Source organism: Dicentrarchus labrax, unplaced genomic scaffold, assembly GCF_905237075.1.
Source record: "Dicentrarchus labrax unplaced genomic scaffold, dlabrax2021, whole genome shotgun sequence".
NCBI lineage: Eukaryota > Metazoa > Chordata > Actinopteri > Moronidae > Dicentrarchus > Dicentrarchus labrax.
The window spans coordinates 6,156,572-6,180,999 of record NW_026136722.1 but is presented as its reverse complement, the minus strand read 5'-3'; the positions used below and the strand labels follow the sequence as shown (position 1 = coordinate 6,180,999).

At 41.5% G+C, this 24,428-nt stretch overlaps 1 protein-coding gene across 6 annotated transcripts in view; it reads right to left on the bottom strand.

Moving 5' to 3' along the window:
* LOC127356448 (voltage-dependent T-type calcium channel subunit alpha-1I-like) overlaps nucleotides 1-24,428 on the bottom strand; it is a 152,214-nt gene that overhangs the window by 28,263 nt on the left and 99,523 nt on the right. For all 6 annotated transcript variants that reach the window (XM_051388190.1, XM_051388186.1, XM_051388184.1 and 3 more), the window contains exons 9-29: nucleotides 23,010-23,334; nucleotides 22,361-22,749; nucleotides 18,290-18,441; nucleotides 17,350-17,535; nucleotides 14,918-15,035; nucleotides 14,605-14,760; nucleotides 14,072-14,162; nucleotides 12,947-13,092; nucleotides 11,752-12,492; nucleotides 11,038-11,138; nucleotides 9,897-10,020; nucleotides 9,624-9,692; nucleotides 7,751-7,929; nucleotides 7,215-7,341; nucleotides 6,719-6,844; nucleotides 6,488-6,577; nucleotides 6,124-6,316; nucleotides 5,214-5,365; nucleotides 3,961-4,070; nucleotides 850-983; nucleotides 114-184 (exon numbers count right to left, since the gene is read on the bottom strand). In XM_051388190.1, the coding sequence (XP_051244150.1) occupies nucleotides 114-184; nucleotides 850-983; nucleotides 3,961-4,070; nucleotides 5,214-5,365; nucleotides 6,124-6,316; nucleotides 6,488-6,577; nucleotides 6,719-6,844; nucleotides 7,215-7,341; nucleotides 7,751-7,929; nucleotides 9,624-9,692; nucleotides 9,897-10,020; nucleotides 11,038-11,138; nucleotides 11,752-12,492; nucleotides 12,947-13,092; nucleotides 14,072-14,162; nucleotides 14,605-14,760; nucleotides 14,918-15,035; nucleotides 17,350-17,535; nucleotides 18,290-18,441; nucleotides 22,361-22,749; nucleotides 23,010-23,334 (3,780 nt within the window). The remainder of the gene's footprint in view (nucleotides 1-113; nucleotides 185-849; nucleotides 984-3,960; nucleotides 4,071-5,213; nucleotides 5,366-6,123; nucleotides 6,317-6,487; nucleotides 6,578-6,718; nucleotides 6,845-7,214; nucleotides 7,342-7,750; nucleotides 7,930-9,623; nucleotides 9,693-9,896; nucleotides 10,021-11,037; nucleotides 11,139-11,751; nucleotides 12,493-12,946; nucleotides 13,093-14,071; nucleotides 14,163-14,604; nucleotides 14,761-14,917; nucleotides 15,036-17,349; nucleotides 17,536-18,289; nucleotides 18,442-22,360; nucleotides 22,750-23,009; nucleotides 23,335-24,428) is intronic.

The following is a 24,428-nucleotide window of genomic DNA, read 5'->3' as shown; positions in this document are numbered from 1 at the left end:
GGGTATTGGCTATTGACTGAGCCTGCCCAACTCTCTCTCTGGGAGAGTGGAGTGTGTGTCTGTGAGGAAAAAAGAGGGAGAAACCGTGTGTTAGTATGTGTATGTGTGTGTACCTGAGGCAGGGCTTGGACCACTGTATCCAACAGGGCTCTCATTCCTGTTGCCATCTTCAGCAGCTTAAGCACTATGTGTGTGAGAGAGAACGAGAGGGAGAGAGAAAGAAAGACAGAGAGAGATTTTAAGTGTGGGCATTTAGGGGGAAATCCCTCAGGTTCAATTACAGACTTAATGGGAAACATTAAACTGTGGAAAGGTCACTTCTTAATTTACACGCTGTGTAACACTCAAACACACACACACACACACACACACACACACACACACACACACACATAGAGTACACGCAAAAACAGCCCTTTAGACATTAGCTGCTATGCTACAGCTAACTGACCTGTTAAAGTTGTTTACAGTTTCAACAGTTATATTTCAACACACCACCAAAACCAAATCAATATTCTACTTCTCTGAAAGGATGTGTGGCTGGGATAGGACTTCTGAGTGAGTGTATGAATGTGTGTGTGGGTCTGACTTATAACTTCAGGGACACAATAAGGACTAAAGACCAGTTATTTGAGGACAGCTTGTACAAACAGGGACAGAGGCTGAGTCCCCAGTTTGGAAAAAAGCAGATTTTTAGGTCAGTGGTTGAAGTTAGTGTATAGGCCTATGTAATGTTCCCAAAAGTGAGCCAAGTAAACAGTGATTGTGTGTGTGTGTGTGTGTGTGTGTGTGTGTGTGTGTGTGTGTGTGTGTGTGTGTGCACGTGCGTATTTTGTGTAGTATACTGACCTCGTGCTATCCTCAGCACTCTCATGATCCTGATGATAGTGGGGTTGATGGGCAGGGCAGCACTGATCTCAATCTCCTCCAGGGTAATGCCCATCACTGACAGAAGCACAATGGCCAGGTCCAACTGGTTCCACCTAGTACAAGCACACACACACACACACACATACACGATAAAGGAAGGTGCACAAAGGCATTGCCTCACACACGCAAACAAAGCAAACACAAATGGCATATTGGCAAGTTTGGTGGCAGATATGTTTAGAAAAAGAAAAGTCACAGATACAGTTCACTTGTTGGCTCCTACTGTAAGTCGCACACTATATGAGGAGGTATATAGTTAAATATCAGTCACCTTTCAATGCACTACTTTTCAATCTACACATTTCTACCAGTGATGCTGCAGTGCTTCATCCCCAAAAGCCCTTAACAGATACATCATGCTCAGCAAAATGCTTGTTGGATAATTTCTTTTTATGGCTTGAGGACAGATGGGAAACAGATGTTAAGTATGAATCAGATAAATATGGTAGGGAATCAAAGAGTTAGAAGCCACCATAGTCATTGTTACATCTGACTTAAGGGAAAGTGTTTTGACCTGATGTTTATCTTTTGTCGCTTCATTTATCTTCAGACGTTTTGGAAAATAGTCAATGAATACACATCATTTGTGAAACCATCAAGGAGAGTGTTGTGTGAGTTTTTATGAAAAATGACAATTCAGGTTCACATCTGATCTGAGATCACAAAGCAAGGCACCCAGAGTGCAAAAATATTTGGCAGTGCCAACTCATTTTTCATAATGCTTGGCAAACTCTCTCATTTAAAATGCCAATGACAACAGTGTATCAGCCGCAGCCCGTGACTCATTATCATCATGCGCAAGATCATGTTTCCCTCTGTTGCTAGTGCCTGCCTGACTGTGAGTCTACTTGTTTTATCACATTTTGTTCCAATCGTTTTACCCACCTTGGCACAAAAAAAAACAGCAATTTATTGAGATTAGAGTATTAAGAGTTAAGATTAAGAGTACAGCAGCTGCCTTTGTTCATACTTAGAAAATAATGTTCCCTAATCACTTAAACACATCAAAACCATATAAGCAATTTAGCTCCTCTGGTAGAAATGGTAAAGAAAAATTGTAAATACCTGTTACTAATAAAAAGGTTGAACTAAATGTGTGCTGGACTTTCATATCTCCTTCACAGTCAGCCTCAGAACTTCATATACACATATACAGCACACATACACACACACATACCTGCAAGCTTACAGTGCATAGTGGTGCATGTGGCAGTGTGTTTGTGTTTTACCTGCTACTCCATTGACCCAGTTCTAAAGCTGGCTTGACAGTCACCCCAGCCTATAAATCACACTATGTACAATGACTGCTCACGGCTGTTGCTGACATTACATAAAAAGAGACAAAGTGCCAGCTGATAACCGTGTGATAAATTCTCTCTATATCCGCCCATCTCTTTCTCATTTTATCACTCATTTGTCCACCTCTTTTTTGTCTTTGATCAGTCCAGCTTCCCCTCCTATATATTATCCCACTCTCTCTCTTTCTTCCTCTGCCACCTTATCTCTCTCACTATTAACTGTTTCTCATTATTCTCCTCTCTCTCCTCCCTCTCTCTCTCTCTCTCTCTCTCTCTCTCTCCTCCTCAATAACTAAAATAGGTCAATGACATTAAACTACCATCAGTGTAATATAAGCTCCCAAATCTGTTTCTGTCTTTAATTAGTCACCACACATCCCTGAAAAGAATAAGACATCAGTCTCATCACCGTGCACATTTGGGTGAGTGACAAATCAATTAGTCTCTGGGCTCTGAGTGAGTGAATGTAGGAGGGAACAGACCAGTTTCCAATGGAGGTCAAACAAAGGTAAGTACAGTGAGGTGGAGACAAGGAAATGCAATACTATCACAGAGCTTTGGTTATGTCAAGCAGAATAATGCTCTAGTTCTCTAGTTTCTTTTTTCAATTAGACCTCTATTATTTCACCAAATAAATGATTACAATGAAAAATGCTCCTCATGAAAGTCAATGTTATATCAATTTATAGGTCCAGGATCCAACATTTAAGAGGATCTGCTGGCAGAAATGGAATAAAATATTCATGGGTATGTTTTTATTACTGTATAATCACTTGAAATTAAAAATACTATAATAATACTATGTTTTTGTTACCTTAGAATGAGCGGTTTCTATCTACAGCCGCTGTGGGTTTCCTTCAGTGGCGGCTGCCATGTTGTACCGCCATGTTCCTACAGTAGCCCAGAATGGACAAACCAAACACTGGCTCTAGAGAATGCCATTCATGTTTTTTGCGGGTTTCTTGGCTACCGTAGTTTCTCCCACACTTTAAAAAATGAATAATAGTTTATACTTACATTATAGAATAACTTGATAGAATAAGTGAATGTAAGAAATATTTGATGGTGACCTTTCAGTAGGTTTGATAATTGTCATGGCATCCGTACTACCAAGCTCTATAGGGTTTAGTCAACTTAATAACAGAACGCCTCAGAACCAGCTCACATGTTTCAACATATTTCATAATCCTCTATATTGTCAAAGCTGTTAGTCCCTATTCCATTTATAGTGATCAAAGCAAAAGGCAGATTTGTACAGCCATTACACTGTGAACTAAATAACTGTTTATTGTTGCACTATTTATATTATACGTTATTTCAAGAGATTATAGCATGTGCCTAGAGCGCTGGTAGTTGCTTTAATGTTTAATTTTCACATCAAATATTTGATAAGTGACTGAGCTGAATAGACAAAACATGGGATGATATTGTAATTTTTGCTGACATTAAGTCTCTGACTGTTTTGAAATGTAAAGCTCATTTTGCAGTATCTAATCCAACGGGCGCTTATGTTTTCAGGCTACACACTATAAAGGCCAAAAACTGATTGACAATCATCATGCTGCTTCCCTTCAGGTACAGTACAGTACAAATCCAACACTGGTTGGATGAGTTTTGCAATGATACCATCAAGCTACAAATAAGCACATGGATACACTTACATACAGGAATAAAGGGAAACAGTCTCATACACAATCGCACTGCAAACACACAAGGTAGAAACACACACTACCTCTCTTTGAAGAAGCGTCGAAAGCCGAAGGCGATCAGTTTGAGTACTGATTCCAGCACAAAAGTGGAGGTGAAGAAATAGTTGCAGTACTTCAGGGCCAGATCCAGAGACTGGAGAGAGAGAGGGCAAAAAAGGTGTGTGTGTTTGTGTGTATGTGTGCAAGTGAGATAGGGCGGTGTATTAGCAGCATCAGCAGGGAGAAACTGTAGAATTGGAACGGTTCCCATTGTTTGTGGAGTAAAATCAAGCATGCTAGAGGCAAAAACAGAGCATCTTCCATTCATAGCACTACACACACGCTCACACATTATGTCCCCTAACAAACGCACATTTTTAAGCAAAATTGTATTTGCAGAGTATTCAAATATTCCAGAGGCAAGCATGTTTTAATTGTCTTAAACATCCAGTCCAGCTTCATGTTTCTGCAGAGACCGGAGATTATTTTGCTTGGCTGTTGTCTCTTTTCATAAATAGAGATGTAGCTTCTAACAAGCGGGAGGCTGCCAAATGTCAGAACCAACAGCTGCCAAATACAGCCAAGACCTGTGATATTTATCTGATGCTCGGTCAGTTTGAGAAAGCTTGCTCTATTTTAAAGGTCAAATGGGCATCTTATCTCAAGGATAATCACTTTTCTCTCCTGCACAAAAACACTATCAGGCTTCTGAACCTCCATTCATCACACATGAATGGACAGATACGTGTACGGTAGCGCTAACACCACTCTGACAGCAGCACACATCAAATCAGCAGTGCAATCACAGCTCCTTTGTATGGACTGCAGCTACTCACAACACATGCTACAGAGCCTAGATACAGTTCTGTGATGGTTGACCCGTCAGTGTTTTCACTGTGTCTTTTTGAGATGCTGCTGTTTGTGGAAGGGAAGGCTTTATGTAAGAGTTATAGTCAAGAGCAGCCACAAAGATTAGACAGATGTTAAATTAAATTCGCATTAAAATGCAGCACAAGTTTTTCCTCCCAAGATGGAGCTTTTAGGAGTCTGTCTGTTTATGTCCATATTTTGTGGAGTAGGCACTAAGTTGCACAAATCTCTCATTACTTACATAAATGTAAGAATGCAAGGCACTTTCCCCATTTATCATCTATCTTCATTACCACAGACAACTTGGCCTGTGCCCACTGCACTCCCTAAACATCTTATATAATGCACCAATTTGTTCTTGCACTCCTGTACATATAATCACCAAATACATATCATTACACACATAGGTAAACTTGTTCTTTCTTACATGAGGTTGATTGTAGTGCTCTAAGGACATGGTGATTACGTTGATGCAGATGATGAAGGTGATGATGAGATCCAGGTAGTGGTTTGTGCACAGTGTGTGGATCATCAGGCGTATTTGGCCATAGCTGGAATAGTAGGGCAGCTTTTGGGCTTCTGTTGGTAGAAAAATATATAATTAAAGCTTTAAAACATATAAAATATGCATTTGTATTTGATGAGGGTTTTTTCTGCACTTCTAAGGGAAGTACAATGTGTCTTCTGTGGTGCTATAAAATACTCAGTGATATACAGTGATCATTCAAACCTTCAAGCTATTAAAAAACAACTTATATTTATTCCAAACAAATTGCTTTTGCTTCTACTTGAAACATACAACAGATCATCTTTTGTCTTTTAAAAAGCTTTGATCAAGCTGGAATCACTGTCAGCAGAAGAAAATCGCAAATTGCAGAGCACATCACCAATTATGACACTTAAGTGTGTTTATTGTTATCTGTCTGTCTCAATTTCCATCTCTCTTTATTTCTACAGCACAAGTTTTCCTCAGTGATGAGCAGAGCTCAACATGCTAAGAGAAAGGGATTCTTGTAATGTGTCATGGTAACAATAGGAGTAAAGTGAACTATTGAAGTCCTTGTTTTCAGGCATTGTGTTTTGTATCATTTTATATGTTTGTTTTATACATGTTTGTAAGGCTTTTTCATCTGATTGTGCCCAATGTTATAAATCTCTTCCTGCCTTTTCTTCCTTTCTGTGCCTCTCATTTGTTTTCCCCATATCACCCTATTTCTGCCTCCTCCTCCAACTGTTCATGTGCCTCTGTATTTGTATTTCTCTTCCGGCTTTTGGCCTTTTCCATTCTCCTTCTATGCCCTCTTTGCTATCCCTATCCAATCATCCCTCTCTCTTACTTCTCCTCTTCTTTTCCATGCGCCGCTGACGCTTCTCCTCACGCCTTTTAGCCTCCTCCACCTCCTGGTGCTGCCGGCACTTGTGGAAGTTCTCCACCACCACGCCAACAAACATGTTGAGGACGAAGAAGCTGACGATGAGGAGGAAGGAGATGAAATACAGCAGCATCCATGGGTTGTTGTTGGTCACCGGCTGGGGTTGAAGTGGCATGTTTGTTTGTGATGTGATTTAATATAAAATGATGTGAAAATAGAAGGTAGGAAACAAAACAGAAGCAAGAGGGAAGGAGAACAAAAGATTAAGCCAGATAGAAGTTGTGCCCAAAGTTTTTTTTTCTAAAGTTTACAGCTTATATTCAGGTACCTGTTGGTCCACAGCCACAGCATCCAGGCCATGATACATGATGTTAACCCAGCCGTCCTTGGAGGCGAGTACAAACAGGGACATCAAAGCCTGAACACCAGCAGAGAACAGAAGGGAAAAATGTTATACTGTTATGGAGACATTTTATTTTTCTTAAATTATGTTCGGTTACGCATTCCTATAAGAAACATAATGTGCAGCAGACATGCAGATAACACACGTGGCACTAACCTGTCCCAGGTTGTCAAAGTTGTACTTATGGTGGACCCACTTGTAGTTGGCTTGTAGACAGTCAGACTTGTTGGTGATGTTTTTGACATCAGGGCCGAAGCAGTAGAAGAACTTTCCTTTAAACAGCTGTTAGCAGAAGAAAAATGAGACCGAGCTTTTGATGCCGTCTAACTGCTTATATAAAACAGAGAAATAAGCCTCCGTAGGCCCCTCAGATGAGATGAAAGGCTGCTCGTGTGTGAAATAATGAGCTAGTCAAAGATTCCATCAGCTAAAAATGTTGTGCAGCAATAAAGGAAGTAGGAGGACAATGAGAGTTTACTTAGGAAATAAATGCAAGTGTGCTTCAAAGCTATTAATAAGGAAAGGGAAGGAGAGAATAACATTTTAAAAAAATCATAGTTATGGGCAGGAAATAATAGCACAGCATATAATATACTTGGTCAAATAAGGTATGCATGCAGTATGTATCATTAAAGTGTTCCCTTTTTCCTACCTGTACCCCAAGAATGCCAAAGATGATGAAGAATGCACAACAGATGAGGACAATGTTGCCAATGGGTTTGAGGGAGGTGATGAGGGTCTCCACCACCAGCTTCAGACCTGGAGCTCTGCTAATCACCCTGAAGTGGGGAGAGGGGTAAGAGAAAAGCAGATTTTGTATAAAATGCATTTGTTACTTCTGGGAGTGATGCGTATTATTGTTTAATTTTAATATCCTTAAATTTGCACTGATTAGCTCAAATACTGTACGATTAAAGGGAGAAAACATAATTACTGAAGAAGATATAATTGACTAATTATGGTTACCCTGTTCCTGCCTGCTGAGATTGTTAAACAATTTTGAAAACTGATTTTTGATCTGCTTAGGCACACAGCATTGCACCTCAGTCAGTTTGTTTAAGATCAACATTTTGAACTTGTGAATATAAAACTGAGATTCAGAGCTGCCATAACATGACAATCAACAGATGCAAATTACCCACGAAAACAGTAAAACCTTTAAACAAAAACGGGAAGGCTTTCCCCTACCTGAGGGGACGCAATGTTCTGAGCAACCTGAGTACTCTGAGTACACCCAGGATCTTGGCCCCACCCGCCATGGACACAACAATGTCAATCAAAGACACAAAAACCAGGAAGCCATCCAGAATGTTCCAGCTGCTCCGCAGATAAGCCTGTTCACCCACGTACAGACCCATGGAAACCACCTGAAGACGACGGAAAAAAAAGAGGAGAAGCAGAAGACTTCACTTGCCACGTAGCAACTTTGACAGACAACTGTATAACGTCTATTTCTGAACCAGCTCTGTAAAGTAAACTGTCAAATGTGAAAAAATACATGTGTAGCACAAAAAACAAAAACAAGGAAGAACTAAAAGAGCAAGAGGATGAGAGATGAGACACAGACAGTCATCAGCAGCTCTAGGAAAACTGTTGACACTAACAAGACATGTTACACACTGAGCCTCCAACAGACACACACACACACACACACACACACACACACACACACAACAGACGTATGTACGCACACACCTGCCAAGAGAGCATCAAGAGCAGATACGGACTATCACTATCAGCCACACACATACAACATGTGCATCAATAGGAAAAAAAAGAATAAAAACAAACTCAGTCAATGATATCTATGGTTAATAATGGCATACAGGTAACAGTGTGTTTACTGTAATAATCATTGGTGCAGCAACAATGTCTCAATGCCTTTATCTTTGCTTGTAAAAGGTTTATTGTGTGAGTGAAGACAGGATGTTGTACAGGATACATATGCACACAGCCGGATTTGGTGTTTTGCTAAGCAAGCAAAAATCTGCAACTGACATTTGAAGCTGTTTGCCATGTAGCTGGTAAAGCTTCGGAGGGACCGTGGGGGTTAGTGTGCAAACATTATCAAGATGGTTGAAAGATCAGTGCTTGGCAAACATCTAAGGTCTAAATGCCAAAATGTAAACTGCCCAAAATGCCACAAAGTAAACTGAATATACAAAACTTCCAAGTATGTATTGAGTTCACAAATCTGATAATATTTTTGTGTTGAGAAACAGTACGGAAGAACCGCATTGTTTATTCACACAATTACAGTACAATCAGAACTACTTTTTTGGAGAGTGCTACATTGTGTCTGGAGCTGCCTCATAAAATAACACTCTAAAAAGTTCTGCAACATGCTGACCGATTCCTCAACCCTGCTGTGCTGTGCTTTTTATGTGGGTGAATCTTGTACACAGCATTAGACACAGTGGGGGAGTCGTACAGAGAGATTAATGCTACACAAACAAACACACATTGCAGACCTACACAAGTCTCAGACAAATAGAAACATGGAGGGAGACATGTACGGCTTGGCCAGGGGCCTGACAAGTCTGTGGCTCCTTGACGTGCTGTGATTGGTTAATAATTGATTGTGGGAGTGCATAATTGATGGCCCACTTGTGCCAAAGCCTTTCGCAGAGAATACAGAGACAGTGGCAAAGGGTGGGAGGGAGAGAAAATAAAAGGAAGGAAGGATGGGGAAATACCCGAGTCCGAAAAAAAATCTGACTGATGAGAACAGAGGGATCTTAAGGAAATGGAAACACACACTTAAAAAAGAAACAGGCAAAAACAGAAAAGAAAGGGGGAGGGAATGAGTGTGGGGGAGTGCTGGAGATGGACCGCATCCATAAGAGAAGACTAGCCAGTAATTAATGACATTGCTTAATTGCTCTATTCTCCAAAGGAACATGACAATTGCCAAGAAGGAAGGGTAGGGAAGGGGTTGGGAAGCACTGGGGCGAAGTCAATTCAGTGGGAGAGACAAACAGGGAGACACGGGAGGAGACAGACATAAAAGATTCCTCAGGACTCATTGGTAGTAATAGAGAGACAGGTTGTAAAATGTTACCTTGAGTGTCATCTCCCCCACAAAGATGGCAGTAAAGATGTAGTTAGAGATGGTGAGGAAGACTCTTTCCTGGAAAAGACAAACAGGAGAAAGGAGAGAGTCAGAAAGAAGAGATGGGGGCAATTAGGGGTAGTAAAACCTTATTTACTGCACCTTTTAGATAACAGAATTGAATTCCTTCTCGGATAATACAAGAAGCTATGACGCAAAAGCTGCAGACAGGAGGTGTTGCTCCCACAAACATGCACATAGACACATTTCAGGTGGATTTACCAAGCTGCCCTGTAGTATCTTGGGCCTCTCCAGAGCTACTGTGATGCAGTTGGAGAAGATAAACGCCAACACCACATAGTCAAACAGCTTATGGGCTATGATGGACTGGCACATCTGTCTGAACCTGGAGTAAGAGGGGAAGAGTTGAAGATAAAGAAAGGAAGTTGGAAAGCTTAAGGAGAAGTGTAAATAGGCACTGCAAATGTTATTAAGCCAAAACAAGGCAAACAAAGTGGTGTAAACAATACATAAACAGTAAGGCCACACTCTGCCGAAACACAATTTATAAACCCCTTCCATCCAATCACAATAGGAGCCAAGTGCATGGGAGCTCCTTCCCATCTTGGTGAGTAAATAGCCTCATTCAGCCCTTGTTTACATCACTCCTAATTCAAAACAAATTACATTAACAACACTCTCAGAAGCACAAGACTCCTGACTACAGTGCTCTGCTGGGAGAACAGAATAGAAAGATAAGAGAGAGACAGAAAGAGATGGAACATGTAACAACTGAATAAGCATTTCAGAACTTAGCATGTGACACTGTGTACTGCCAAAAAGCAATTAAATATCTTTGCTGCAGTGTTTATTGGAATGATGAAGAGAAACAGATTGAATAGGAGAGGCTGTACTTATTCTAAAGTATTTTTGAACAAGCATGGAGACATTTAAATGCCTTTTATTAATAAACTCAACCGTGTCTATTCAAACCCTTCCTCTGCAGACTGTAACACAACATCCGTACAAGTTAATGCAGAATTTAATGAATTGCTTATGGTATTACATGTACCCCCCGAGGACCTGTTTCTGGCTGTCTAACAGGAGGGGAGAGGGTAGAAAATATCCCTTTGTTATTTAGAAGGTGGCAATCAATACTCAATGTTATTCTTCTCTCAGGAAGCTTGGCAACTTGTCCTTCCTATTGATGAGGTGGGGAAAAAAATCTGCCCACCCATCCTTGGTATTGTTTGACAAGATATGCCCTGTAGCCAGCCGATAATGTTCATATGGGAAACTCTTGAGATTTTGGCGAGTCATCACACTTTGATGCTGACAGCCGCTCCATCACTAAATGCACTGGATCCAACAGATTTGATTGCAAAATGGAAAAAGAGGAAGTGGTGGGATAAAGGTGACTCACTTGTTCTGTGGGGAGAATAGGAAGACAGACCAGTCCTCTCTGGTCTCACACCAGTCCGGTCTGTACACTTCTAACATCCTCTGTATCCGGAAGCACAAGCTCTGAAACAAACACAGACATATCAGTACACATGATGGCACACACACAATATAATCATGCTATAAGCATAAAAAGACATGCAGAATTGCAAAGAGAAACTGCCTGTTTAGACTCCCTATTTAAATTATTTACGAAAGTGAAACACTTCTATAGCAACAGCTCGGAGCATCTTCCAACATTACCATCTGTATATCTCTCTCCCCTGCTGTCTAAATAGTCCTTTCTAATTAACCTTGTTTCTCTCATACACAGACTTGTTTACAATGAAAACAATGGGACTCCCATGAGGCCCAGGTGATGGGGAGTGCAGGCTTTATACAAAGTACTTGAAAATCTTACACAAGAGAGCTGGAGATTATTGCATGTATAAAATCTTGTACTTTAACACAAAAGCTAATGGTTCGGTTATTGAGAATCACAAGGCTAGATTGTGTTTCTTTGTTCTTTTCAGATTCTGTTACATACTGTCTTAGGGATGCTTATCTGCATCTGTGGGATTGGAGTGTGTATCATAGCAAAGTTGTATGATTGCATAAGCTTACTTCACTTACTCACCAGGCTTTTCCTAATGCTATTACCGTTTAATTCCCTCCCTCCCACACACACTTAACTTACATAGTCAATGTCATCATCCAGGTCCTCCCGGTCCTTGCTGCGTGTGTTAACCTGGGGGAAGACGTCAGCCATCAGCTGACTCTGGGGGTTTGCCCCTCCAGCCTGCTCAGTCGGGTGTCTAGGAGGGGGTTGGAGAAGCTGAGACAGAGGAGTCTTCCCATTACAGTCTTGGTTTACCCCTCCTAAGCCACCCAGACTGTCAAGTCCACTGCCACCACCTCCACTGATTACCATCCCCCCAGAGAAGCTCTTCTTCCTGTGGTGAGCATGGAGCGTCACGGGGGGCAGTGGGTGGTGTGGCGGCAGTGGAGGGTGCGGGGGCCCTGGGACTTGCAGTAGGTGGGGCAGCTCTAGGGACAGAGCTCTGCGGTCCCTCCTGGGTACAAAGTGGCCTGAGAGTGCAGGATGGGGAAGGTGAAGAGATCGTGGAGCGACAGGAGGAGGAGAGAGGAGAGACTCCTCCTCATCTGGGTGGACATGGTGTAGGTGGCGATGCGGGGATGAAGAGGCACGGGGACCCCGGATACGAAGGCTTCCACCAACCACTCCACCAAGACCCCCCAGGCCGTAGCCATAGAAGGGCCTTGCAGAGATGGGGTTGAAGGCTGGACTAGCGGAGGGAGATGAGGAGGAGCAGGGGCGACATCCCCCCAAGCTGTTCCAGCTGGAACGACGGGCCCACAGGGCCTGAGGATGGGGAGGCAGAGGACGGCCCCAGTTGTGGTAACTTCGACCTGGATACTGAGAAAGAGAGAGAGAGGTTTCTTCTATCTCCTGCAAGTCTGAGCCAAACTCTGTCTGGATTATTAACAGAAATAAACAGAGCTGATCCAGTGACCACACACACACACACACACACACACACACACACACTCAAAAAGCAATGTAATAATATGCTACTCATTACCTCAGTGAGAGCAGTCCATACTTAAAGTTTTAGAGTGCCACAGCTAATCAAATAAAATACAATCACAATTAGCTAGTTAAACCGTGTGCTAAGTTGAAAAAATTAACTTGGTTGCAAATCATTGTCCTGCAAATGAATAAGGCAATGTAAACCCTTTATTTGAAGACTATAACATTACTTTCACACTGTTTCGTCATATCAAAACATTACATCTGGTCAGTCAGTCAAGAACTAACAAACATGTATGTATTTTTTTCAGCTTCTCTCTTTACGGTCCTTTCTACTTACCAAAGCCCTCTGTTCCAGGTTGGCCCTGCCAAGAGAAATTACGCTGTTCTTCCTGGAGCCAAGAGCAAAGGTCAACCTCTCTCCTGGAAACAGACCAGGGGGCAGGTCTAGGTGTCCATTAGGGGTTAGTGTACAGATCTTTGGGTCTGTAGGGAAAGAGGTGGTGACAAAGGGAGGAAGAGAGATAAGATGCCATGCACACAGAACCTGGCACTCTCCATCACTTTACAACATAAATGTCCTAAAATTATGTTATGGCCAGCTCAGAGAGGCAGAGGGTTTAATTTACACTAAATCACCTTAGAGGAGCCAGAGAGGAGCACGTAATGAGAGGAATATCTTCCAGTAGTTTGTCCATTCTCAAACATATCTTTTGGTGCAATAGGTGTTCAAGGAACCATTAACATTCCAAATGTGTTTTTTTCAGGTACGCTGACATTTAAGGTACATTTGGGCTCAGGAGAACTGTGATCAGACATCATCAGAGGCCTCACTAATGTGCTGCTAAATGCTACTCCATACTGCATGATGCTCTGGTTGATTCTTGGTGAGTTCGCTTCTGTTATGCCTACAGGGAGAAGAGGTAACACGAGTGGATGGAGTGGCATCAGGCATGCATTATTTAAAGTAGGTGCAGCTTACATTTCAGACTGGAAAAAGATGCTTTGCAATGTTTGTTGTGGAAATTAGACGACAGGCAACGTTTTTGATGCCCAAGGCACAACTAAACAGTTGCTATTTTTCTGGAGTGCTGAATGCCTAGAGGATTGGTTACACTATGACATTAGAGCACATATATAATGGTGCCCTTTTGCCAGACAAAAGTAGGCAATGGTTTGAGATAATAATTATATGATGCAATTCTGTTATAATTCAGACATAAAAAACAGACTGTTTGTTTGGAAATTAAGTTCAAATTGGTTTAATGTTAAATTATGTCTCAATCACAATCACAGTTTTACAGTGTGGTTAGTTTAAAGCTGACATTTTAGTTTGGGAAGGAGAATTTTAGGTGTTTCCAGACAGCACCCTATATTAGGGGTGAAATGGTATTGTAATTTCTGAGCTAAGATCAAGCTTCATTAAACCAAAAAATGCTGTAAAGCTTCTAGACGCTTTTAATACCTGAGAGATGCAGAGAGTCTTTCTGCTTATCGTTCTCCTCAAAATTACAGGAAGACCTGTCATCGTCCGAGTAAGAGCGGTTTGCATCGCCCTGCATCAGGGACAGTGGGAGAGTGAGAGAGAACGAATGGGGGAGAAAGGAAGAGAGACACAGAGATAAAAGGAGAGTGAGGCGGGGGCAAGGCAAGGAAGAGATGTGTTGAAATAATGATCAATCACATTCTCATTTTAAAAGGAACCGGCAAACATTTGTCGTCTCCTTTTTGCCCTTTACTATCTAATGTACTGGTTTCCTTACACTCGTCATAACTCGCTCTAACACACAAACATCTGACGTTCAGTTGTAATGTTTCAACCCAAAACAGTTGAACAATTCAACATTTTTTTCACAATCACCAAGTTCTCAGCTTAAAGCAAAAAACTCAAACAAACCAAATCAAAAAGAAGAAAACCCACAGACATGATTGGCTAGCTCGTCCCATATTACATTTGGTTTTGTAAAGTGAATACTGCCCTGAACCAAGATGTCTTACCTCAGCTTGAAAACCCTCAACCAAGATGGCAACCAGTAAATTAAAGAGCACGTAGTTCCCAAATGTCATGAGAGCTACGAAGTAGAGAGCAGCACAGGGCGAGGTGGATGCCATGCCATTGTACAGCACCATGTTCCAGTCCTCCTGGGTAAGGATCTACAGAAAGCATACACACAGAGTAGAACAGGAACACACACGCAGCACACACACAAATGTACATACAGCTACAAAAAATAAGCACATGCTCAACAGCAACACATTTCCTCAAGTTGTAAAACTGAATTGAAAGTGTGTCTGTTTAAACTTTTCTTACCTGAAAGACAGTGACGATGGCCCAGAGCAGGGAGTCAAAGTTCTTCCGGTCCGGCACTGTGTCCCCTGCCTCTGTCTTTAGACTGAACTTACAACCAAAGATATGCATGCCCAGGATACTGCAACACAAGAAGGGATTTCTCCAATAATTCAGCCACACTGCTGTCATATAGAATAAGAGGATAGGCCCCTATGCTCTGGAAATCCCTGCCCGAGGGTCTAAGGCTTGTTGAATCAGCGACGTATCTTAAATAACTTATTTATTTTGGCACACCGTTAAATTTCCACCACGTCTCATCAATTGAATTATTATTGTTGTTTTATCATATATGACTGATGGGTATTTCATTCTTTTAATTCTATATCATTTTAATTGTTTAAACTCATTTGCCTCAGTGCAGTTAATTTGCAGTATGTCTTCTGTTTCATTGTTAGTATTTATCTTCATTAATAGGGTTGTTTTATTCTACCTCACTTCTGTATGAGTTTAATTGTCTGATTTTATTTTCCCTCCCTGCCTCCTGAAATGTTAGAAATCCTTTATTATTATTTAATATTACAATATATGTATTACATGTATGTTGTTGCACTGTACACTCAAGGAGTACTTTTAGGTATGTCATGGACTAGATGGTTTATGACACCTGCAGACAATGTGAAGAATTATTGGTTATGGCCAGGTATGTGTACTCAAAATTAAAATTCATAAAGTAACAGAATTATCATCAAATTAGAATAAAAGAGAAGATTAAAGCTTATTGAGCATCAATAAACAAACCATGTGTCTTAAATAACTATGTTCTAAACCTTAGACTTAATCATCATCTTGAAAACATACTGTCCTCACAAGACTGTGACCCCAGACAGTGCTGTCTATATTCTCATTCATTCATTTATGGAGAGGTTTTAAAAGCTTTGTATTAGCTGAGTGGTACTGTACATTAACTTCTCACTAAAAGCTATAGTGGCTAGATCTACACAGGCACAGTTATGCTTGATTGCTGTGCTGCAGGGATGAAGAAGCTGGTTGACAGGTACACATACACACACACACAAAGTCACAAACGTGCACACAAAAAGACACAAGCAGGACTGTGCTAATAGCATTACGCTGCTGTGGAACTCGTATCTATCAAGTAAAAACTTTTTGCAACAATTATGATAAATTATTCAAATAACAATAATTCTGCTAATGCCATCTTCATTTTCGGTTAACGCCCACGGAGGTGGAATTGGAGGGAAAACAGAAGAGGATGCGTGTGTGTGTGTGTGTGTGTGTGTGTGTGTGACTGTGTGTGTGCTGGGGAAGGTTAACAAGAGGGGAGTTTCAGCTGAATGATTATGTTACTGTAAATTACATTTTTCTGCATCTGCATCCCAATATTTATTCCAGTGTGTGTCCAGTGTGAATGCTGTCTTACATTTTTAATTTGTACATGTAACTTAGAGAATAATTTAGTCATGCTCTCCATTACTTCAATTGTACAGTTGACCTAGTAGAATGAGTATTTACTGTATTCATGTAAAGGCAAAGTATTTCTTATGGCATAAGCTACTGCTAACAATTTTTAAAGTCAAAACAAAAGATATTCATCTCAACTTTCAGTTAAACCAATTTATCAGTATGATGTTGGAATTTGAGATCATTCTCTCAGTCTAATAGTTGTGGTTTATTGTTATTGTTGTTCTTTGGCCCAAGGCCTATCTGTCTGATTTAGCGGAAATTAAAAAGTTTGATGTGAAATATACTGCTGACAGACAGACAGACCGACAGACCGACCGACCGACAGACAGACAAGTTAAGGTATTTTCATGCTTTCATACCAACTTTCAAACCAGAAATAATGCTGGAGAAGGAGACAGGTCAAATAGAAAAGATTCGACACAACCAAGACACGGTTTGGGAAAATGGGGCGGAACTCCAATAATTGGAAGTTAATCCTATTATTTTGCACAAACTGTTCAGGCCTTAGGCTAAGGCTGTCTGCACCATGCTTAGCCACCATATTATGTCTTATTTTTTCTTCTATCAAGGCTTTTATTTTTATATAAGATTTGGAAGGGCCTACAAAACAACCTGTTTGTTAACGACTCCAACACAATACTGCACATATAAACATACATAAAAATTGATGGGCTATTCTGTACCCACAACATCTATTGCATTTATTGCCCTTCTGCCCTAGAAGAGCCCTCCTCAGCTGCCATTCCTTACATTTTTTTCCCATTTTTAGATGGATAGAGCGTATCGTACACTATACAGACTATACCTTCAGACAAATTAGTGATGACTTGACATTTAGTTTGTGTATACACACAGACATACACGTACTTATACACCACAATCTCTTTTCTCCTGCTCCACAAGATTTCATTTACTTTTTCTTGCCCTCGCTGTATCTATAAAGACATGGCCCTGTGCGCCACTGTTACCTGAAGATGAAGATGAAGAGCATGAGCAGCATACAGAAAGTGGCCACGTTGTCCATCGTCTTCATCAGCACCACCAGCTGCCGCCTCAGTGCAGGCATGAACCTCACCAGCTTAATGACCCTCAGCAGCCTGAATGTCCTCAGCACTGACAGACCGCCGTCTGCCTGGCCGATGATCTCACACACACTGTAGTATGAGTTGCGTTGGGTGGATGTGTGCAAGTGTGTTTCACAGAAAGAAAGAGAGAGAGAGAGAGAGAGAGAGAGAGAGAGAGAGAGAGAGAGAGAGAGAGAGATACAGTGAAAAGTTGGAAGATGTAGAGAAGTTAGAATAAAATAAATTGGTAGAGGGAAAAAAGCATATTGTTATAATTGGGGAATGTGGGGAGAAGCATTTTAAAAATAAATACAAAATAGAATAGAAAGGAGGGAAACAGCGGATAAGAGAAGATCAGATAAGAGGATAAGTCAGTCTTTTATACTAAATAAAAACTGCAAATTTTTCCGAGTATATGACCGTACATAATCTACACTAGTGTGATAAGGAATACGGCTGCATTTGACATATTTTATCCCCATGCAGACAGTCCCGATATTAAATATTTGTCACATAAAATAAGTAGTCCAGTTGAATGCAAAGCTCCATAGGGAATACACCAAAAAAGATGGAAAATTTGATCGGAAACAGCAGGTTTGGCTGCTTTCTGGAGATGAAGGTATGTCTTGAAACGCAATTAGATGTAAAGTGTTTGGACAATCATTACATGTTTGCACAAAAACTCTCATTATTTTCCAGCAGAGTGTGGCTCTGGATTCTCTGGTTTTGGGACAGAGTTTGTAACTTTAATATATACATATCTCATTTGTTAAGTTTCAGGATACTCAACTTTCCGACTAAGTGACAACGTAACAATCAGCAAATCATTTTGTAGACTGCAGACCTGATGATGACAATGATGCCATCAAAGATGTTGTAGGGGTTCCTCAGGTACTCAAAGAAGCCAAAAGCAGTCAGCTTTAGGATCATCTCCAGGGTAAACATGCTGGTGAAGACAATGTTGCAGATCTCCAGGACATTGGTCAGCTCGTCGGGCTAGGTGGAGGCAGGTGGGGGTGGAAGTAACACAGAAACAGAAATACATTAATAAAATAGCAAGCTGCGGAAGTGCGTGTAAACAAAGTGGTGAAAAAGAGGGGCTGGGCAAAAGAGGGGTTTGAGTTATTTTTTAAGTTAAAAACAGAGCAGTGATAGACACAGAGAGGCAGGTACAAACAAAGACATAAAAACACAGCTGATATTAAACCACTGCTTTGCAATCAGTGCTGCTGCAACAAAAGATGCAGGAGACACTGAGAAGAAAATAGTTGTGTACGCATCACATCTCTCCCCCTGTGTTGAAAAGGCTGTCACTCAAACTGTCAGTCACTTGAAAAGAGAATTCTCTCTTACCTGGCAAATAAAATTAAAACACACAGCTTATCTTAGATAGGCAACAAAAAGAGAGGAAGGGCAGATACTGAAAAATGAATGGGGAAACAAAATGTGTTTTTTAGCACAGCTGTTTATGTGAAAACACAAAACTCACAGTGCATCAGCAACAATACACAGGGAAATGAGAAAGGGGATGGAGAGTGTGTATTGTCTGTGTAACACATGGTGTCAAACGCTGGCTGAATAGGAGAGCATGTTATCTGGAATTGGCAAAGGAACAAATACATACACAAACTGCACACACAAGAAACAAACACACGCACATGCTCCAGTCAATCCCAGGTTTATTTCCATTTGTATTTGCGTGTGCACAAGCAGGCCCACTTCATGCAAGTATACTGTGTGTGTTTGAGTGAATGTGTGTTATGCACGATATGGATCAGATGCTTTCTCTGATACCCCCTGTGATTTTCAGTTTCAAAGCCAGCGGAGAAATAGCCAGCTAGCCCTGCCAAAGTTAGCAAACCATGTCAGAGAAAAACACACTCTCAGCCCTCCCCCTCCTCTAATCCGCCTTTTCTCCCAATCTATCTCATCCCCCTCGTTCTCCATCCCTTTTTCTTTTTTCTTTCTGAGTCTCATTATCAGGCAGACCCATCTCTTCCCAATCAATATCCTCCTGTCGATCAGAGGAGGGAGAACGGTAGAGGAAGAAACCAGCTGAAGGAGAAGAGAAAAAGAGGAGCGAGCAGAGGGATTGTTACGGAATAGATGATGACATGATGGAGGAGAGAAGAGGAGAAGTGAGAAAAATACTCGTTTAGGGGTTGAGAAAGAGTAAGAGTGATAAAAGGGATGGAAGGAAAGTAAATAAGACCACAAAAGCAGTCTAAATCTCATGAGCTCAATTTTGACTACACTGTTATCGTCTGGAAAACATCTACTGAGACTCATTCGAGCTCTGCACTGTAGCTGTAGCTGGAAGCTGGAAGCTGGACCACTCAGCGGACTGCAGAGTGGTTTAGGTGATATCATTACTCATCACCCCTAAAACATTCAAATGTCATGAAACAAATATTAAAAGAGATACTACTAGATGAATTGTAGGGAATGTAGGGTTAAATGTACCCATTCACAGACACAAACATGTTTTGCCCCTCAGCAGTTAGCTCTAACCTTGACCTATGTCACTCACTAGTCACACGTACAAACACAAGATATGAGATTTATTGCTATTGACAAAACCATCACGGCCCTTGACACCACAGTTTAACTCAAATAAAATCCCATCCCTCCTCCCTCTACTTGCTTTCTCTCCCCTTTATGATTTACTTCTTCTTCTTACTCTCCACCTGTTCCCTAATTTCACATCTCCCGAATAATATTTCATATTTTATCCACCCCTACAAATATCCTCTTCCTGTTTCTCTTTAAATGTGCTCCCAGTTGGCATGTGAATGTTGTCTTGAATATGAATGAATGACCTGCAGCTTCCAAGCCTGAATTCCAGTGTGCCAATTTCTTTTCCACATAGATATGTCCACACATGAACACGCATAGCATGAATGCAAATAGGCAGCTCATCTCTAAGCTTGCTAACGTGCAACATCATTTGATGAATCGTATGAGTAAAATTCCAAGATAAATACAAAAAAAAAGTCTTTGATACAAAGTCAAAGATCACAATCAAAAACTTACACGGAGCAATACACGTTTTTAATTTGAAACCACATACATGATGTGAACATTTCCCTTAAGCAGGATGTGTGTGTGTGTGTGTGTGTGTGTGTGTGTACAAGTACAGCAGCCCTGTGTTTTTCGAAGAGAAGCACAGCAGTTCCAGAGTTCCTGTTTTAGAACAAAATTGCATGAGGTAAGACTTTTCTACCGCCAAGCAAAAACATGCACTTGTATCACTGCGTCTGTGTCAGCTTGTGGAAATTGAGAAGGGAGAAAGACTCAAGAGACAGACAGACAGACAAAGCGTCTGCGAGTGTGTGAATGCAAATGTGTATGTGTTTTTCTGCATACATGCCCGCTTTGACACACACACGCTCACTCACACGCAGAATCACACAGGGAATTGAGCTGAAAACTGCTGTGTAACCGCCGTCTGCCTTGCTCTTCCCCTCTCGCTCGTCTCCTTCTCTTCCTTCCCCCCACAACCCTCGTTTATTTTTAGAGTCTTCAGAGATGAGAGAAAGCAACTACTCTGTACGCTGTCAAAGAGTGAGTGGGTGGATGAGAGAGACAAAGAGAAGTGGGGAGACGGAGGGTGAAACTGAGGGAGGGAAATGAGAGTCAGAGAGTAGCTGAGACACTTGGGGTAAGACGGGAAGGACGGAAGAAGGGGAGACGGCAAGGAACAAAAGGACCGAGTTGGGGAAGGAACGTGCAAAGGGAAGGTGCGCGGAGGGATTTATCGAGAAAGTAGGGGAAGAGAGGTAGAAGTAAGGGAAGGAGAAAAAGAGAAAAAGTGGAGAGATAAAACAGAATGGCATTGGTTGAGAGAGAGAAATGAAAGAAAAAGCTGTTTATGTAACAGCTTGTGAGTGTGTGCCTGCATGTGTTTCTGCTAGTGCACGTGCACAAATATGAAAAGATATTTGTTTATGTGCATGCACACACAGGACACAAAATGGGTGTGTATTGAATGTGCGTGCGCTTATATGAGTTTGTGTTTGTGTGCACGCGTGCATGTGTACTCTTGGCAGGCTTCTCCCACTCTTGCACTCAGACACCTGCCTTGTCTGCCTCCGAGGAGCCTGGCCAATGTTAAAAGCCAGCTCGGTTTTGTCTAACGCTAGGCTAAATGTTTACACCTCTGTCAGGAAACTGTACGGCAGTGATGCTCCACTCCCACACTCATCCTTCTGAATGTCATTTGCTATTATGATATTTCTAGCAGCAATGCTTCATCAGCAGTGATAGCGGTTTATCTGCCGAGCATGTGGTGATTTGTGGGAGGGAGAGGGGAGCAAGAAATTATTACGCTAACACACTCACTCTATTGACACTATCAGTCTAAAAGGGTTAAAGGCAATGCATATTCCTACAATGACAGCCAATTTCCTAAACATTCACTATCTTTGTTGGCAAATTACAATTATATCAGATCTCAAAGAAACAAGGTAATCATAAAATAAAACCCAGGCCCCCAAAAAGAACTGGAATAATAAGTGGTAAAAAATGCTCTTTCTTTCTCTTTTGAACAAACATACTTTCATTATTTGATGGTGATCAATTTTACTTTACTTTTCTTCTCTTATTAGCCTGCTGTCAATGAAACACAACACTGCAGAAAATTCACACTGAAACAAGGAGATTATGGCCTCTGAATAGCTGCAATGCTTTGATGTGAAACACATGGACCACGTGCAGAGTTTACAATACATAGCAGAAAAAGCAAATGAAGACAGTCGTGAAAACAAAGAGACTCAAATATGACTCGAAATCACTCAAAGTCAAAGAATAAATAAAAAAAGTAGTTTCAAGGCCTCAGTTGAATTTGGTTTTATAAAATGGCATTATTGTCAGTGCAGTAACAAAGTGTATGTGACAGCAGTGACTATTATCTTACCTGGTTATGATGCTCAATGCCCATACTGATGGTGTTGATGAGAATAGCAATCATAATGCCCCTGCTGAAGTACTTGCTCTCCACAATGCCCCAAAGTTTCCTCCTCATATCATTCCAAATGTCTCTACAGTGTCCAAAGCAACTCCTCTTCTTCTTCTTCTCTCCCTCTCCCCTCTCCTCTAGATGGTTCTCCTCCTTCCCCGTCTCTTTCATTGAATCCTCCTCATCTTCATCCCCGTTGGTGGAGTCTCCCACAGCCCTTACCCCCTCCTTTAGTGACAATGCACATATAGGGCAGTCCTCAGGGTTCTGAGGGACAGCCAGACTGATGGAGTTAGCTAGCGGCTGAGAGCCGTGATCTTGCTTGTTTTGGTGCGGACAGTGGGATGCTAGACAGATGCAGAGATGACAATAGAAAGAATATGAAACTATGGCTGCACTTCAGATGTTATTTTGCAATGAAATATTTGCGGTTGTTGCAAAAGTTTCAGGAATGTATTTTGAATAAAACAGTATAAGCTTGTCAAAAATAAACAGCACAGAAACGCAGCCAAAACTTGTTAGTAGCCAGACCCTATTTCATTTAACTGTCAAAAGTTACATCAATAAGACATATTCACATGTCATTTGCTGAGGCCCTCCTACTCACATCTTGGGTGCCTGGAATGATGCCGTTCTCTGTTCACATTTCCTCCACCGCGCCTGTTACCTCTGCCTCCACCAGCTGGTGGGGGCTTGCCCCTCAGTGTGTAGTAGAGAGCCGCCGATCTCCTCTTAGCCTTGCGGAGGACATGGCAGACCAGCTGGAAGATCTCCTCGTAGCAATCTCCCGGCTCAGCCATGCTGGCCAGGGTGGAGGAAGACAGACACTGCGCCCTTTGCTCCTGCATCAGCTGGTGTTCTCGCTGTTTGGTCTCTGAGAACTGGGTGGCGATAACCACCAGGCACAGGTTGATCATGAAGAATGAACCAATCTGGATAGATGTGGAACAGCAGAGAGAAAGTTAGACTATGTATGAACTAAAATCTAGCTGAAAGGATGAACAGTGCTGTAGAACTGAAAGGGGGCAAAGAGTTCAAGTAGAAATCTAAATTTAACAAGCTTAACTGAGAAGCAACACTAAAACAATAAGAAAATAATCAGCCTATGGCTAAAGCAGATGTTGCTCATTTAAGAAACATGAAATATGGGAAGAATTGGGAGTTTCCAATGGTAAATACAGACTTGTTTTTACATCAAGTTCACACACTTGCTGATTCTAATGTGTGCCAATCCCCCTGTAGAAATGTTAGCACACATGCTAAAGGTCTCTGAGGGCTGGCTTCCTACCAAACCGAGGCTGATTGGAGCAGACAGACAGAGCCAACACATGCCCAAAGCACAGTTCAGCGTCTGTCTGTCTTTCTCCCTTTCTTCTTTTTATTCTCTGACTCTGACTTAACATTCCCTCTCGCCCCTACTCCAACTCAATATCTTTCTTTACTTTTCTCAGGCCATTGCTCCACAATGCTTCTCACAAACATTTCTTTACCCAGTAGTCTATTTTTTTATACTGTTTTTCACAAAAGAGGCTTCATTTTCTTATCATGAGTCAAAGTGAGGGATGGAGGGATAGTTGCAGAGAGAAGATGGGGTACACTGTGAATGGTATGTGTTGGCTGAACCTTTTAGTGGCAGTAATGGGAATCACTTCAGGACTGCTGAAATGGCTTTTATTGGACTACTCCAAGCTGGTTACGGAACAATGATTAGATCAATATAAGCTGATGCTGAACAACTCAAAAACCAGACTGCTGGATGGATAAAGCAGCTTGTAGCAGAGTCTCGGTTTTGTTCATTACAAATCTGAACATGTTTCCCTGTTTCTCCTTGGACAAAGCTCTCAGACAGACACATATTGAGAACACAAACAGGCACACCCACAAGGCCAAAACATGTGGAGCAGGAACACACCATAAACCTTAGATATCACAGATAACATCCAAACTTGATAACCTTCCACCTATAGACTTTCATCCGTAGTGATCAAAGATGCAGGGGGAGGTGAAGGAGAGACTGGGGAAGCTG